Source organism: Uloborus diversus, chromosome 8, assembly GCF_026930045.1.
Source record: "Uloborus diversus isolate 005 chromosome 8, Udiv.v.3.1, whole genome shotgun sequence".
Classification (NCBI taxonomy): Eukaryota; Metazoa; Arthropoda; class Arachnida; order Araneae; family Uloboridae; genus Uloborus; species Uloborus diversus.
Window position 1 is genome coordinate 35,381,555 of NC_072738.1, and position 15,349 is coordinate 35,396,903.

General features: G+C 31.2%; 1 protein-coding gene across 7 annotated transcripts in view; it reads right to left on the reverse strand.

Moving 5' to 3' along the window:
- Positions 1 to 14,995, reverse strand: part of LOC129227278 (phosphatidylinositol-binding clathrin assembly protein LAP-like) — a gene marked incomplete at its 5' end in the record, with an annotated part of 39,020 nt that extends 24,025 nt beyond the window's left edge. For 3 of the 7 annotated variants that reach the window (XM_054861809.1, XM_054861808.1, XM_054861804.1), the window contains 8 exon segments: positions 2,150 to 2,315; positions 2,659 to 2,750; positions 5,333 to 5,374; positions 5,945 to 6,051; positions 6,428 to 6,539; positions 13,276 to 13,332; positions 13,415 to 13,454; positions 14,893 to 14,995. In XM_054861809.1, the coding sequence (XP_054717784.1) occupies positions 2,150 to 2,315; positions 2,659 to 2,750; positions 5,333 to 5,374; positions 5,945 to 6,051; positions 6,428 to 6,539; positions 13,276 to 13,332; positions 13,415 to 13,454; positions 14,893 to 14,995 (719 nt within the window). 7 annotated transcript variants of the gene reach the window in all.
- Positions 14,996 to 15,349: the final 354 nt, after the last annotated feature.

Here is a 15,349-nt window from a genome sequence, read left to right on the forward strand (position 1 = left end):
AAACTTCATTTCTTAACAAAAATATCACAAGGAATTTTTATTTTATTAACTGAAGTGTATTTCAATTGTAGGATTATTTAATGACAATGTTTGCACATACATAACAGTAGATAAATCATAAATAAAAACTTTTTCATTTAACCATAATTAAAAGCATATTAACTTTCTACTGACATCAAAAGTAGAAAAACACTTGTATTAAATTAATTTAAGGGAATTTTAAAGTTGTCAAGTTTTATATACATATTATACTAAATGAGCATCCTTCTGATATGTCTCAAAATGTTTTATTTCTTAATATTTTCAAGTTATTTTTATAAAATAAAATGATTATGACAAAGTAAAAACCAAACATAACGTATCACATTTAAAATCCAAGAAAACCTTAATCTGCAACTATCTAATTGTTACACAGCAATAGTTGATCAAACTTAACAGATAATTTTGCTTTAAAAAAAAATGGTAAAGACAAGGAAAGTTAAACTTTTCTCTGTTTTTCAAACCAAAAAAACTAGGTTTATTTATTTATTTTTTTCTTTTTTTAAAAGAATAGAAATTTAATGCCTGTAAAAGTTGCCTATCATTACTAAGAACACAACCTGATTACATAATAAATAAGAATTTTATGATAGTTGCACTGCATAGTTAATTTACAGGTAAAAGGTTCACATTTCGTGAAGATTATTTCCTCAAGAGCAAGAAGCTAAAATTTTTAAGTGCACAATTCACTCGTAATAACTGCCAACTAGATTTTCAGGAAAAGCAGAAACTGAATAAAATACCTTTCCTAATAATGCATAAATCTTCAGCAATTTTTCATGTACTTTATCACAAGAAATCAGTTTGATGTTTTTTTAAATATAGCTTGTACAGAAATATAATAACTACACAATATAGGAAATTAATTTTCTAAGAAATTGAATGAATATTTAACATGAAGCCCTATAAGTTTTTCAATCAAGAGTTACAAAAACCTTTTCTACACAATTAAGCATTGATACACTATTTTTCTAACACCTTTGAGATGTATCAGTCATATATTATGCGAGACATTCATAGTTACAAAAAAATGCTCAAACAACGAAATACATTTTTTGCAAGTCTTTAATATAATTAACAATCAATGCCTGCACAATTCCGATTCTAGAGTAATTATTTTTAAAATAAACCATGATCTGGACATTAAAGTAAAATTATATAGGTATATGTTTTAAAATTTATAAGAAATTTCTCCAAGGACATTTTTCTGAAAAAACGTTAAAAAAAAATTGAATATAATAGTTGCTTGTAGATTTATGTTCAACAACATGAATTTGAGTAATACTTTTTTTTTTCTTTTTAAATCAGAACCATGATGGATTTAAAAGTTTTATAAAAAATGTCTTTTCCTAAATATATAGTTTTCCATCTTTATGATCTACTTTGGTAAAATAGAATCAAAGCATTTTATAAAATTTTCATCTTAAGACACTGAAAAGGTATAACTTGTTTAAAAAGCTTATAGCTAATCATTTGTTGTATCATATAAGTTAAAAAAAAAAAAAAAAAAAAAAAAAAAAAAAAAAAAAAAAAAAAAAAAAAAAAACATAAGGTAAAAGGAAAACTCTGATACAGCAGGATAATATAGCAGAGGCTATATAATTGCATACAAGTTTTTAATCCAAAGCTGTGATTCCCAACGGGTGGTCCACGAGCCTCCACCGCCATTGTACGAAGATTATAACGACCAGTATAGCATTTATGAAACACATTATGCAAATTTTAAATCTTAGCCAAAATTTGTTATACATTTATTAACTCCTTCCTTAATTTGTTCAAAAATCTGAAGTCATTATTAAAACTTAATTTGAGATAATTTCATTTACCTAATTAACATAAGTTAATTAGATAATTTATGTCAATTAGAGGAGTTGAAATAACAGTACCTAACATTTCAACTTAAAAAATAGGTACTGGAACCATCTTATTTACATAAGCTAATGTCTTGATGCATCAAGCTCATATATCCTCATTACATTAGGGGCTGAGAGAATATAAAATTTCTTCGGGGGAACCTCTGCTTTAGATTCATAAAAATGTGTTAAACTGAGAAAAAATGTAAAAAAACAACTTAAATGCATTCACATATTGATTTATTCAAAAGCAATACCTTTAACTGATTCATAACTTCAGCCTCCTCTTCAACGGCTTTCCTGACACTTTCATCAACTTTGACACCATTTACTTCTTGCTGCTGCGAGTTGTTCTCTCCAACACTACCAAACGCATTGCTCGTATGTGACAAAGCAGACACAGCATTTTGCAAATTTGTAGCTCTAATTGTATTTTATTACACAAAACCACAGACGGGGTGCAGTTTAAGTTAATGTCAAACAGGGAAGGAAAACCATGCAAAATAAAAAATTGAAACAAAATCAGGATGCGTGCATCATAACATGCAGGACAAATTAATAACATAATCATGCAATTAAAAGTGAACAAAGGTTGAATAACATAATCTTCACACAATAATGATCACTCAAATATAAATTTTATAAGACTGCATTTTAGTTCAACAAAGGAATAATTACTAACTAACATGCAGGAGATATTTGCTAACTATCACTCTGATGCCGAATGATAGGCACCCCTTAAAAAGTAATTTAAAAGACTTCATACCTAGCAGCAGCAGAAGCAGCTGACGCCGATCCTTTTCGTCCTTCTAAAGCTGCTAAATGTTGTTCCAAGGCTTCCAGAAGGCTACTGGGAGCCTTTTCATTGAAAATAATTGATTATTAATTTATTATACTATGCAAATAGATTCAGAAAATTTGAAACAAATAAACAAATTAACTTACAAATGAATTGGACAAAATTTCATATATCATTTCACAAATATTTTAACAAACTTAATTCTGAAATGAGAAGTATTAAAAAGCATTGTAAAGGAAAAAAGTTACCTGAAACATTATTGCAGTTACCTTAGGGAGGTTGGGGGGGGGGGGGGAGGATAAGAGCATAAAGCTTACAAAGGGTTTTACAAAGAATTCAACGATAGAAAATCACAGCGGAATTTATTTTAAAAATTTACAGCAACCAACTAGAAAGGACATAATTTTTTCATAAATATAATGAAAAAGAAAATACATTTAAATGTTATTATATTAAATGATCTGATTTTTAGAAGCATTTTTATGAAATTTGGTTGCAAAAGGGTGAGGGGGGGGGATTTCTTAGGGGGATTTAAAAAAAGGTATACAGTCATTTAGGATAACTTGAACCATGCTGCTAACTCGGTAACATGTTAATGCTTGAAGCTACTCTTGAATATTGATTGGAAGTATTCAAGAAATTGATTGGAAGTTGCTGAAATCTCCCCCCCCCCCCCCCCTTCCCCTACCACACATTGTAATATTCTATGAAACTTAAAAAATTACAAAAATATGATAGTAATATGTTCTTAATTCTTAAATATTTTATTTTTCTGGTTTTACTTTACTTAAAACAATTTATTTTCTACCATATTTGTCACAAGGTTTTACGTTAGCTTAAGTGTTAGTATAACAATATTTTAGTACATTTTAAATGGATTTAATAACAATTTCATATTTTTGGATAACTATACATGCTTTAGGCGAGTTTTTTTAAAAAGCTTTATACAGTTAGATGTAACTCTTAAAACATGAGTGGGGAATTTAAATATACATTGTGGAGCTGAGTTATACAATGAATCATAAATGATAGTAATTTTTAAACTACACAATTGTAAATTACACTTTTATGTCATAATTTCCCATTATATATACAATATAACATAAAAGTTTGTTAAAGAATACAAAGCTATTGAAACAAAGACATAAGATTGTTTTTCGGAGATTAGGAGTCAGTAGCCCTATCAGATAAGTCCTTTGCTTTTTAATGAAACAAATTTAATTTATGATAAAAGCATTTATTGATCTCACTTTGAGAAAACTTAACATATACTACTTTTAAAAGCAAGCATTTTTTAAAGTAGAGCAGCAAGGATTAGAGTGTTATGCAGCAAGAAATAAATATATTTCAGAAAAATAAAACTTCAATATTTTCTCTGTATTTGAAATAAATTCTAAAACTACTCTAAAACACCAAAATTAAAATTTTCACACTGTTTATAGAAGCGTAGAAGAAAATTTTGAAGATTTGTTTTGTTTTTAATGTCTGGTGTTGTAAAAAACTTCAATGACATAAAGACTCATAACCGAATAACAATCAAAAAGAATTGGATCTAATAAAATAAGTGTTTTCCCATGAGTATAGTACATAATTTAATTACATATAAAACTAAACCTGCAGTATAAAAAATTTTGTTGCGTTCACTGGCAGTAATTATGAAACATCCCATTTTGAGCACAAGTATAGCCAATACACTAAGAGGAGAGTAATCAGCGTCATGCAATTTAGCATCTTTATTTTCCCAGACATGTTTCCCTTGAACATCAAAATTTTCAAGCAAAGAACAATCTTTAGTTAGCTGAATGTAAATACACAACAAATAGTTCTAAAGTATACAAATTAAAAAGCTTTGTATTATCCTTTGATAATACAAAATTTATTTATTTGTGTACTATTCATTCAACTTTCTTAGATGTTAAATATCCGATTATGATCATTGTTGTTAAGACATTTTAAATTTCTTACTATTTGTAGACACGCTGAATAAATCTTTGCTCTGTTTTAGAATAACTCACTACTCTTTTTTCGCCATACATTTTCATTAAAAATTAAATAACAGTAGATATATAGAAATGACAAAATTTTATTTTCAAAAATTTCCAGCCTGTCGAATTTCATGCATAGCTGAATTAAAGAAAAGGAGAGAGAGCTTTCAGCAAGGGGAAAAAAAACAAGCAGTAAAGAAAATTAAACCAGCAAAGTGGAGAAATTAAGAAATCAAACCAAAACAAAACTCACGTGGTTAGAAGAAAATATAGGGAGGTCTCCACAACGACTTGCCAACTAAAAAAGGATTGAAAAACCAAATCCAGATAACAAAAAGAATCATGCAAATACAATTAACATGCATAATCTGATTGTCATAGCTTTTTACTTAAAAAATGGGCTCATATAAACATTACCTTGATGTTATTAGGAGATCAAAATTGTATGAATTTTATGGGCAGCAAATTCAAACAAATATTGAACAATAGAAGAAACTAAAAAATAATGAACTTTCATGCTTTTTCTGTACATGATTGCATAGCGCGTAATATGAGAAACACATTAAAACTGCACTTGAGAAACATGACTAAGAGTTGGAAATAAAGCATTTAAAAAGCGTGATATTTTACTCGACACTTGAATAAATTAGCATTACCTTTGTCAAGTCCGGAATCTCTCCTTTATCTATTCCAATATTCTGAAATTTAAAATAAAGAAAATAAATTCTACACAGACATGTATTTATTGATTTAACAGGACATAAAGTAAAAGCAAATAATTAAAAAAATAAATTCAAATTTTGCTTTTCTCACATCAAATATAAACCCCACAAGAAATGCCAAAAATTAATCATATTAGAAAAAAATATAAGATGGATTTTTTTTTCAAATTACTTGAAATCTTCCTAACCGAAAAAGAAATATGCTGGTGATATAATTCACTCCCTTTTATAAGCAGAAAAAAAAAACTTGCAAATCGAAAATAATATTTTTAATAATTTAGAATAAAATTATCCAGAATAAAAGCACTACCTCTATAAAATGTGGAAGAAAAATAGTTTAATTTCATATGCTCGATGGTGCATGCTTTCTAGTTATAAAAAACACAGCACTTTCATGACCCTGCAGTTTAAGAGACCAAAATATGGTTTATGCTTTTTGTGTTTTTATTTCATTTATACAATATTATTCTCAATAAATGGCATTTGAAAAAGCTTAAAATTAATCAACAATAAAATTAAAACAGAAATATATAAAGAGAAACTTACTTCAGCAACTTTAAGGAACTCAGCTACCCTGTCCATTCTTATTAGAAATTTCTTGTAGATATCTAATGCATCTCTAGCATGTTTCTTATTCATGTCGAAGTATTTTTCTAAACAAGAGACAAAAGTAATTTTTAAAAATCTAGTTGCTGATAATATTTTAGTTAAGCCTGCAACATTTTAAACAGCAAATATTTTAAATTCAAATATTACAAATATTCATTGTGATTTGAATAACTGTTTACACTGTTTCTTATGAGATACAAATAAGTCTATGTAATTCCCAGCTGCTATCTTTTTCGAACATTAAGATATTTATTTTAATATCATTGCATGCCTCGATTCTTCCTTTTTACCTAGAGCTATCAACATAATTTAGAATCTATTTGGAGAAAAAAAGACATTTTTACATATACAGTCTAATTTCGATAACTCTAAGCTTATATCTCAAATATTCCTTTAAAAGAATCAATAAATGTAACTTACCAAGGAGATTAATAATGCCATCATTATAACAAGCAAATAACCTAATGAGATCTCTAAAGAGTAACATGAAACAGGAATTAACGACTCCATTACATAAGTCATTTGTAGAACACTAGAAAAGAAAAAGAATGTAAATAACATACAAAACGTTTTACACAGAACAAATGTCTGAGAAAATTTAATTATTTGAGAAACTTGAATATAAACCAAATTTCCTTCTAACATAAATCCGAAATTGCTCCATTTGATGCATAAAATACAAAAAGAATAAAGAGATCAGTTATATGAAGCCTACATTTTTTAAAAATGATTTGCCTAAGTTTTTAATTTCTTTGAGGAAAAGTCACTATCAAATTAAAGTTGTAAAATCAAAAGAACTCGGCAGAAGCTAGGCCCTTTAAAAAAAAATCTCAAAACAACCCATTTTTTATGACAAAAATTATGTAGAATTGCTTATAGTAAAAAATATAAACTTATTTTTCATGTCATTTCTAAAGAATTAGTCCACTGTCTTCTGCTTCAAACAGGTGTGGCGTTTTGAATGAAGCATGGTTAGGTGAACTTTTTATTATTAATAGATCAAAATAAACAGCATATGTTTAGTGTACTCATAGTTACGTGCTTATTATAACAAATTAAAGTATCAATGCAAATTTAAATTTTTTAAAAAGAGCTGAAATGTGATCCGTATTATCCATATCAATTAGGTTCAACTGCATTTTTTTTTTGGAGCAATCACTAATTGCTTATTTCCTCACTTGACCAAATTGATGTTGCTCTCATTTTTCAGATTACCATGACTATGAGAATAAGTTTAGCTCGTTGTTTTAATACTGTCGAATCTCGATAACTCGGATGTTTACAACTCTAATATTCCTTCATCTCAAAGTTTTCTTCAAGTCCCAAACAAAAGAAACTGTTGTGGAAACTTCCCATACTCGAAGGTTTTAGTCTGTCACTAGAACAGCCAGAAATACCTTGTGGAAGAGTTTTTCTGATAAAAAATACCTTCTGCAGGATTTTTATTAAATGAAAAAATACCTTGTGGAAGGTTTTTTTTAAATGAAAAATACCTTCTGAAGGAGTTTCTTTTGATGAAAAATACCTCCTGGAGTGTTTTGATGAAAAATACTTTCTGGAACAATTTTTTGACGAAAAATACCTTCTGAAGGGCTTGTTTTTGATCAAAAATATCTTCTGGACCTTTTTGTTTGATCAAAACAGCCCTTTCATATGCATAAACTACTGTATTAGAATTCTCATTTTTAGTAAAACCAATGGCTCTGGGGGGTGTTTTCACCCCCAAAAATCCTCTTCGCTGCGCCACTGAGCCTACCCTTGGGACTTCAAGTTATTGAGAGTTGACTGTATTTACTAAAAAGACAAATTGGCGTCATCATGGTTACAAATAGTTTTCGTTTATTCAAGACTTAACTTAAGTATAAAACTTAACTCTGCGAACTACGTCTACCGGTCCCTTCGAGCAGAACCACTCCTGAGCGGTGGCGTCTATTCCCTTCAAACACGCATACACACTCATCATGGGTGCAAGTTTGGTGATGTGTTCAAGACAGAAAATATTTTCGGCCCCCCCGCCTGCCGGCTTAAGGAAAAATTTATGTGTATTAATGTTGTAGGTTTTAACAATGCCAATTTTGGAATCTGTGTTTTATTTAAATTTTAATCCTTTAAATTCTAATATTTAAGCATTTTGACATAATTCCAAAAAATCTAAAATCCGGCAATAAGTGGAGGGGGGGGGGGGGTCCGGGGGACTCTCCCCAGAAATTTTTTTGAATTGAAGTCCAAAAAACGCTATGGTAGGCCATTTTGGTAAAGTTTCGGGAAAGGAGGGGGTTCAGGGACTCTTACATCAATTATTTTAAACTGATAGTCCCAGAATAACAATATTGGGCAACCTTCAAAAATATTAGAGAAAGGGGGGGGGGGGGTTCTCTGGACTCTCTCAGAAATCGAAGTTTTAAAAATGAAATTGTTCTCCATCTTTCATAATGTTTATACGCTCTTTGAATGCACTATGGAAGGGATGGAGTTCAGGAACCCCCCTTCGGCAATATTTCGAAATTGAAGTTCCAAAAACGCAATTTTAGACGATGTTGGATAACTTTAGGGTTAAAAGCGTTCGCAGCGCCACACCATTCGTTTTTGCCGATCGTAAACATTTTTATTGTAGCAATAAAATTGCTTAGGACACAAGGTTTTCACTTTTGCAACATAAATCAGTTCTGATCAGAATGTCTACATAAGGTAGCGCCAACAATCCAGAAATGAAGGAAAGGTGGGGGAAGGGTATGGCCGACTAATGATAATGAATTGGCACTTTTCCCCCACAGTGTCTTCATTTGAAAAAGAATTCTTTTATAAGATAGCAGGTGGTGAAATTAGCAATAAAAATCGCTTCAGTGAAGTAGATATATTTTTTAAACAAGGTATCCTTTCCAATATTCATTAATTAAAAAAAGAAATAGGGGAACTGAATCCTAACCCCAGGCAGGGTTTCCGAATCACATCCCTCTTCAGGCACTCAAATATAGTCTAAAGTAGCGCTTTAAATTTTCAGCATCAAAACATTTTCGGAAGAGAACTCCCAAAACCCTTCCTCTGAGTTCACCACAAATGTCCTAAATTTCAACTTTTAAGGCTTCAGTTTCTAAATTGTTTTGTAGGGGAATAGTACCCCTCTTACCTATAAACATGACTTATGACAGCCTAAAAGTTTTAATCCTTTAATTTTGGAAACTTCTTGAAAGAACCTTCCTACACCATTCCCCCTTAAGTCATCCAAAAATAGCCCAAAACAAAGCTCTCAAAATTTCAGAAACGAAAATATTTCGTTTCTGCTGTTTCGAGCTGGGGTGCGGAATACCCCCCTCCCCCATTGTGTTTACTAAACGCAGTGTAAGTTTTTGTTTAAGCTTTATTTTTCTATTGAGAGAGCAATTCCCCTCCACACATCGCCAAAGACAACCCAAAGTTTTAAGACTACAATTTCGAAAATGTTTCGAGAAAGACCCCTGAATTCCCTAACTCTTAACTCACTCAAAAATAGCCAAAATAGCATTTTGATACTTCAGCACGGAGAAATTTTCGGGGAGAGAGACCCCTGCCCCCCCGAACTCCTTCCCCTAAGTTCACTAAATTTGACTTAAATTTGCAGTTTCCCATTTTCATCACCAAAGATTTAAGAATTTAAATTCTAAAACTTATTGAGAGAAAACCTTCGAATTCCCTCTTCTTAAGTCTTTTAAAGATTACCTAAAACTGAGTTCTGAATACTTCAGCTTTGAATATTTTTTGGGAAAAGGGAACCCTGAACCCCAAGACCAGGGGCGGATCTAGAAGGGGGCCATGGCCCCTCCCGAAGCCTCGTGATTGTAGGAATTTTTTTAAGGAAAATAAAATATTATGAGAAGATAACAAAATTTAACACATGTATTTTACTGAAAAAGAAGTATAGGCCTTAATTGGGAGATAAATTATATCTCTATCCTCAAATCAAAATTTTTATTTCCAAAATTTTTCTCCATCTTTTACATCATTTCTTGATTCCAACTACATACACTTGGACGCTCTCTAAATGCTGCGGTTCTCAGAGTATACCTATTGTTCACAAGACCAAAGAGAGCCTAAATTTTCGTTTTTATGGATTTCGAAATTAGGAGAGAACCTTGATATGTAGCAAAAAATTGCATTTTAAGTCTTTTATTTGGAAAAAAATGTCAACGAAAACTAGCTTATCCAGCCCTTATCACTTAAATTGCTTAAAAGCAACTTAAATGAATTTTTTTTGGACTTCAATTACAAACGAGTATTGATAGGACCCTCTCCCTCCCTAGTTTATATCGTGATGATAGCTTTAAAAGGGGGTTTTTTAGAGGAGATCACGAATCTTCCATCCCCTTCTAAAATATGTATAAATATAGTTAAAAATCGAATTTTTTAGACCCTCAAAGGCAAAACATTTCCAGGAAGGAAGGATTCTAAGCACCTTCACACTTCCTTTAATGTAAGCAAACATTACCTAAAGGTGCATTTTTAGGCTGGACAGCTGAAGAGCTAGAAGAGCAACCCTCCTTTTCTAACTTCTCAATGTATAATGCAGAATATTTTGGTTTCTTAGCGTTATTTTCAAAAAGTATTTTGGGGCCAGCGCCCGAACCCGACCTTTCTCCGTACATCATCAAAAATAGACAAAATACGTTTTTAGTTTCCTAATTTTCAAAAATTACTCGGAAATTTAAATTTTGAAACATTTCGAGGGAGATTCATAAATCCACCCCCTTATCTAATGTCTCGATACCCCGAAAATTGAGTTTTTAAAACTTCATTTTAATAAAATTTCTGGGGAGTTATCAGGGCTCAACTTCCCAATAAGCAGAGTAGGCAGCTGCCTAGAGCGGCAAATTTTTCAAGGACTGCAAATTTGCTATTATGATACACATTTTTTGAATTAAATTGTTATTCTTGAAAGTAAAATATTAGCATTCTTTCATTTTCCACAGAGACAATTTTTTCTTGTAATTTAATAATGATTACTTTCACACATCTTATGAAAGTCAAATGTTTTTCAATCATGGTATTTGCCGAATCGTCAGCAAAATTTGCCGAATAAAAAATTTTTTTGGGAGATCACTGTGGTCATATCATCGGGACTCCTCAGAATGTGAAACGCCATCATTTCTTCATAAGTTTGACAGTTTGAATCTGGCGAACGCTTTTGTAAGTTTTTTTTTTTTTTGAGTCAAGGATATTTTGCTTCTTTTAGGGGGGGAGGGGGCGGCAGATTTCAAATTTGCCTAGGGGCGGCATGGAGCTAAATTTGGTCCTGGGGAGTTTGTTCAAAAATTTCGGATGGCCCCTCCCAAAACAATCGGCTGGATCCGCCACTGCCCAAGACGGTCTAAAGTTGCTCTTTTAAGACGCCCAGTGTCGGAATTTCGCCTAAAGAGAGCCCCTTCCCACCCTCTTGACATTGCCAAAGACAGCCTAAAAGTTTTAAGACTTCAATTACAAACACTTTTCGGGAGAGGGTCCAAAATGCCATTTCACTCAAGTCCATTTAATTATAGCCTCAAATAGTTTTTAACCCTTAATAACCTAGAGTTTCAATTTTGATATCAATCTTTTTTGATACCAATCTTTTAAACCGAATGTTCACATTACTATTAGTTTTTTTTATAGGTTGGCTGTACGTATTTTACTGTTGTATAATATTCTTTCCAACGAAAATTAAAAAAAAATCAAATGTCATTATTGTTTTATTTTATCTATGACATATTACTCGCGCGGCAAAGTGAACAAGTAAACACATTTTACTAAAAGTTTTGTTGAATACAAAATATTGTGTATTGTAAATATTGTAAAATAAATATTGTGATTTTTTTAGCTATTTTTCCCTTCATCTAGACCCTCAAGCAAACACAGTAATATGAAAAATAAATCACTTTCATAAATCAGGCTACTAAGGGTTAATACATCAACTACAAAACATTTTCATGTTACACCAAAACCATCTCTCATAAATTCACCAAAGTTTGAAGACTCCAATTTTTGATTTTTTTTTAAGCCTCCCCCTCCCCCCTTTTACATCATTAAAGACAGACTAAAGCTTTGACTTTTAAATTTTTAAGAGTTTGCAGAGGAGAAATATCAAACCACTCTTAGGTTCAAAAATGGCTTTTAATTCAGTTTTTCGATACTTTATACTGTAACCCTTGAGTAACACCCCCCCCCCCTCTTAGATTGGCCAAGATAGCAACGTTTTAAAACCTCAGTATCGTGGGATAATTTGCGAACTGATTACCCTCTTTGCAAGAGCAGCGTTTTTTCGCAAATTCGTGTTGCCGTTATTTTTCTCCTTTCCTTTCTCTCTCTCTCTCTCTCCCCCCCTCCCATATTTCCATTCTTGCGAGTGTTAGATTCAATGACATTGGAATTTAGTGATTCCTAAAGTCTTTGTCAAAGATGCAGGAACGGTTGCCCATCGGTGTTTCCAACCAACTTGAAATTTCCCCTCGATTATTTCGAAAATTCCCATCTTCATTGAAATCTTCAAAATCCCCGATCGTTTCCGTTTTACCTGGTATGTGGTCGTCCTTTACTGTGGCGAAAACATATCATTTTGTCAGCAATCACTCTCAATTGGTGATTCAGATTCAACTCTTAAGACATTTTAAGAGCGTACATAATTTTCATTTATGCGTGTAAAGTTTGCAAAAAAAAAAACCCCGCAAATGAAAAAAAACCAAAGAATGATCGAAAATAGCATGAGAAAAGGCTAAATTTTCAATTAGAGCCGATTATTTTGAAAAATCAGGGAGAATAGCGAGCAACTCCTCGGTATGCAATGCAGTGAGTTGGAAATAACAGCTTTACCTAAAAAAAATCAAACGGCGCGAGTCGAAAAGCCACTCCTTCAAAAGCACGTTGCAAAAAGAACAAGCCCATGGCGGAAAACCGAGAGATGTCTATGTAAATTCGTGGTTATGGAACGGCCCAGTAATTAAAGCATATTTTTCAAACACTCAATTTTTCTTTTTAAAGTAAAAACTGAAAGAAAGTCATCGAATTTCTTTCCGTCCCGACCTCCGTCTCGGAAATTTGTCCAAGACGGAAATCTGTCCTGAGACGGAAGGTCTTGCACGCGTGACACTCATGATTGCAAAAACAAAATTTGAATTCAAGACATCAAAAAATTCTTTTATTTTAAAGTTATGTTTTGGACAAAAAAACTGGAAATATTTAAAATTTAAAAAAAGCTTCATATCTAAGAGGTTGAAATGTATTCATTAGCACAAAAATGGATTTGAAACAAAATTAAAACTTACATCAAATTCTAGCAAGGAGTCTAACTGTGCTTGAAGTGCTGGTAATGTTTTTAATAACTAAAAAAAGAAAATATTTTTAATGGTGAAGAAAAATATTTGCTTTTAGCATTTAATAAAAACAAAGAGCTAAAATACTTGCCTGTTCTGTATTCATTTGTCTGAGAATTCCATCTTCCTTCCTGGAAATTCACCAAATATATATTAGTTTTATATTTAAATAGTAAATTAAAAAAAAAAATTACTGTTGCATTTTTATTCTCATTCTGTTTGAGCTATAATTAAAGAATATCAACATTTAAACTGTGTATATTATCACTAGACTTATGGAAAGGGTCATTTTGACTCTAAATTATCTTTTTTTGTTAACTGCTCCTCTACATTTTCATAAAAAATCTAATCATTCCTCGACTTTTCCTAAATCATTCTGCTGTGTTATTAAAATATAAAGCTTAAAAACTTTTTTTTTCAAACTTAAACTAAAGGTAAGATAAATACCTTTGGGCTGAACAGTAAAGTAAGAAAAACCTCAAAAAAGCACTAACTGCAGATTACAGCAGACACGTTTCGGTGTTACAGGAAACGCCTTTTTCAAATGCAAAAGTAATGAGCTTATGGATGAAAAGACATTCGACAAAAGCCAAGAGCAGATAAGCAAGAAGCTTAAAAGATAAAAATAGCAGATTAGCCAATTAAAAACCAATAAGGAACCAATAGGAATGCAAGCAAAGGCCAAGAGCTCTCGCTGAGGTACAGAAAAACCCGAAAGAATTTAATTGGACCAAGATTGAGCCAAAGCAAAAAACAAAAAGAAAATGTCAATAACCGTGAACCACTAGAAAGGAAAAGCTGAATGGAAGAATAAAACTATTTATTTATTTCTTGTTTTTTTTCCCTTTGCTTGCATTCCTATTGGTTCCTTATTGGTTTATAATTTTCTCATTTGTGTTTGGTTAATCTGCTATTTTTATCTTTTAAACTGCATGCTTATCTGCTATTGGCTTTTGTCGCATGTCTTTTCATCCATAAGCTCTTTACTTTTTGCATCGAAAAAGGCGTTCCCTGTAACGTCGAAACACGTGACTGCTGCAATCTGCGATTTTTTGACATTTTTTCTTACTTTACTAAAGGGTTATACCTACAAGTGTCATTTTGACCACTATGAGAAAAAAGAAATGCAAATACATTTATTGATGCTGAAACAGAGCAGAAGCCCAAAAATGCCTTTTTGAGAATAATTGAAAGAACTTGAAGCAATCACAATATTTTTTGCATAAAAAGAACATTAGTCGGTAATTTCTGAAATGCAACTGAAACTGCACTGGTTATTCACAAGGCATTTTGAACTTTTTTAAATACTTCATATCCTTAAAATCTAAATTCTTCAAAAAGAAAAAAAAAAAAAAACTTAAATTATTATAAATAAGTTTCTTTTTATCCAATTTTTTCAAATATATAACATTATGTAGGGAACTATGCAGATTTATTCCCCGGGGATCAAAATGACCCCCGTCGTATTTCTAGGTACACAAAGACTGCCGTAATTCTAGTGTTAAGCTTTTTACTTAATTTATTACCCAATACCGGTCATATTCATAAAAAAATCTAAAATATACTTACCCCCTTTTACATTTGCAAAAATCAAATGCAACTGTTCTATATGAAACTGCTTTTTCGTTTAAATATTTTGCATACCTCCTGATGAAAGTTGACATGTCATAGGCTGAAAGAAAAAAAAAATGGGAGAAAAATCAACACCTTCTCACGAAGAAAATTTTAGTCTATAGGGTTTTAAGAAATAGTAAGTTAAAGAACAGTAAAATAAAAAACTAAATTTAAAAAAAAGAAAAAGAAAATGGAAAAACTTATTATTAGTATTTGAATGTACCGAATTCATGCATCCAATTAATGAATTAAATTTATTAGAGTTATAAACAAAATCTCAAAATGAAAAAAAAGAAAAAACTGCTCTCTTGAATTAAGTTTCAATTCTGTGTCTATAAATATTACAGTATAGTTAAGGTTGCATGTAGAAAATGCACAGTTGTGTAATAAGTAGTGTAGATACATTGAGTAG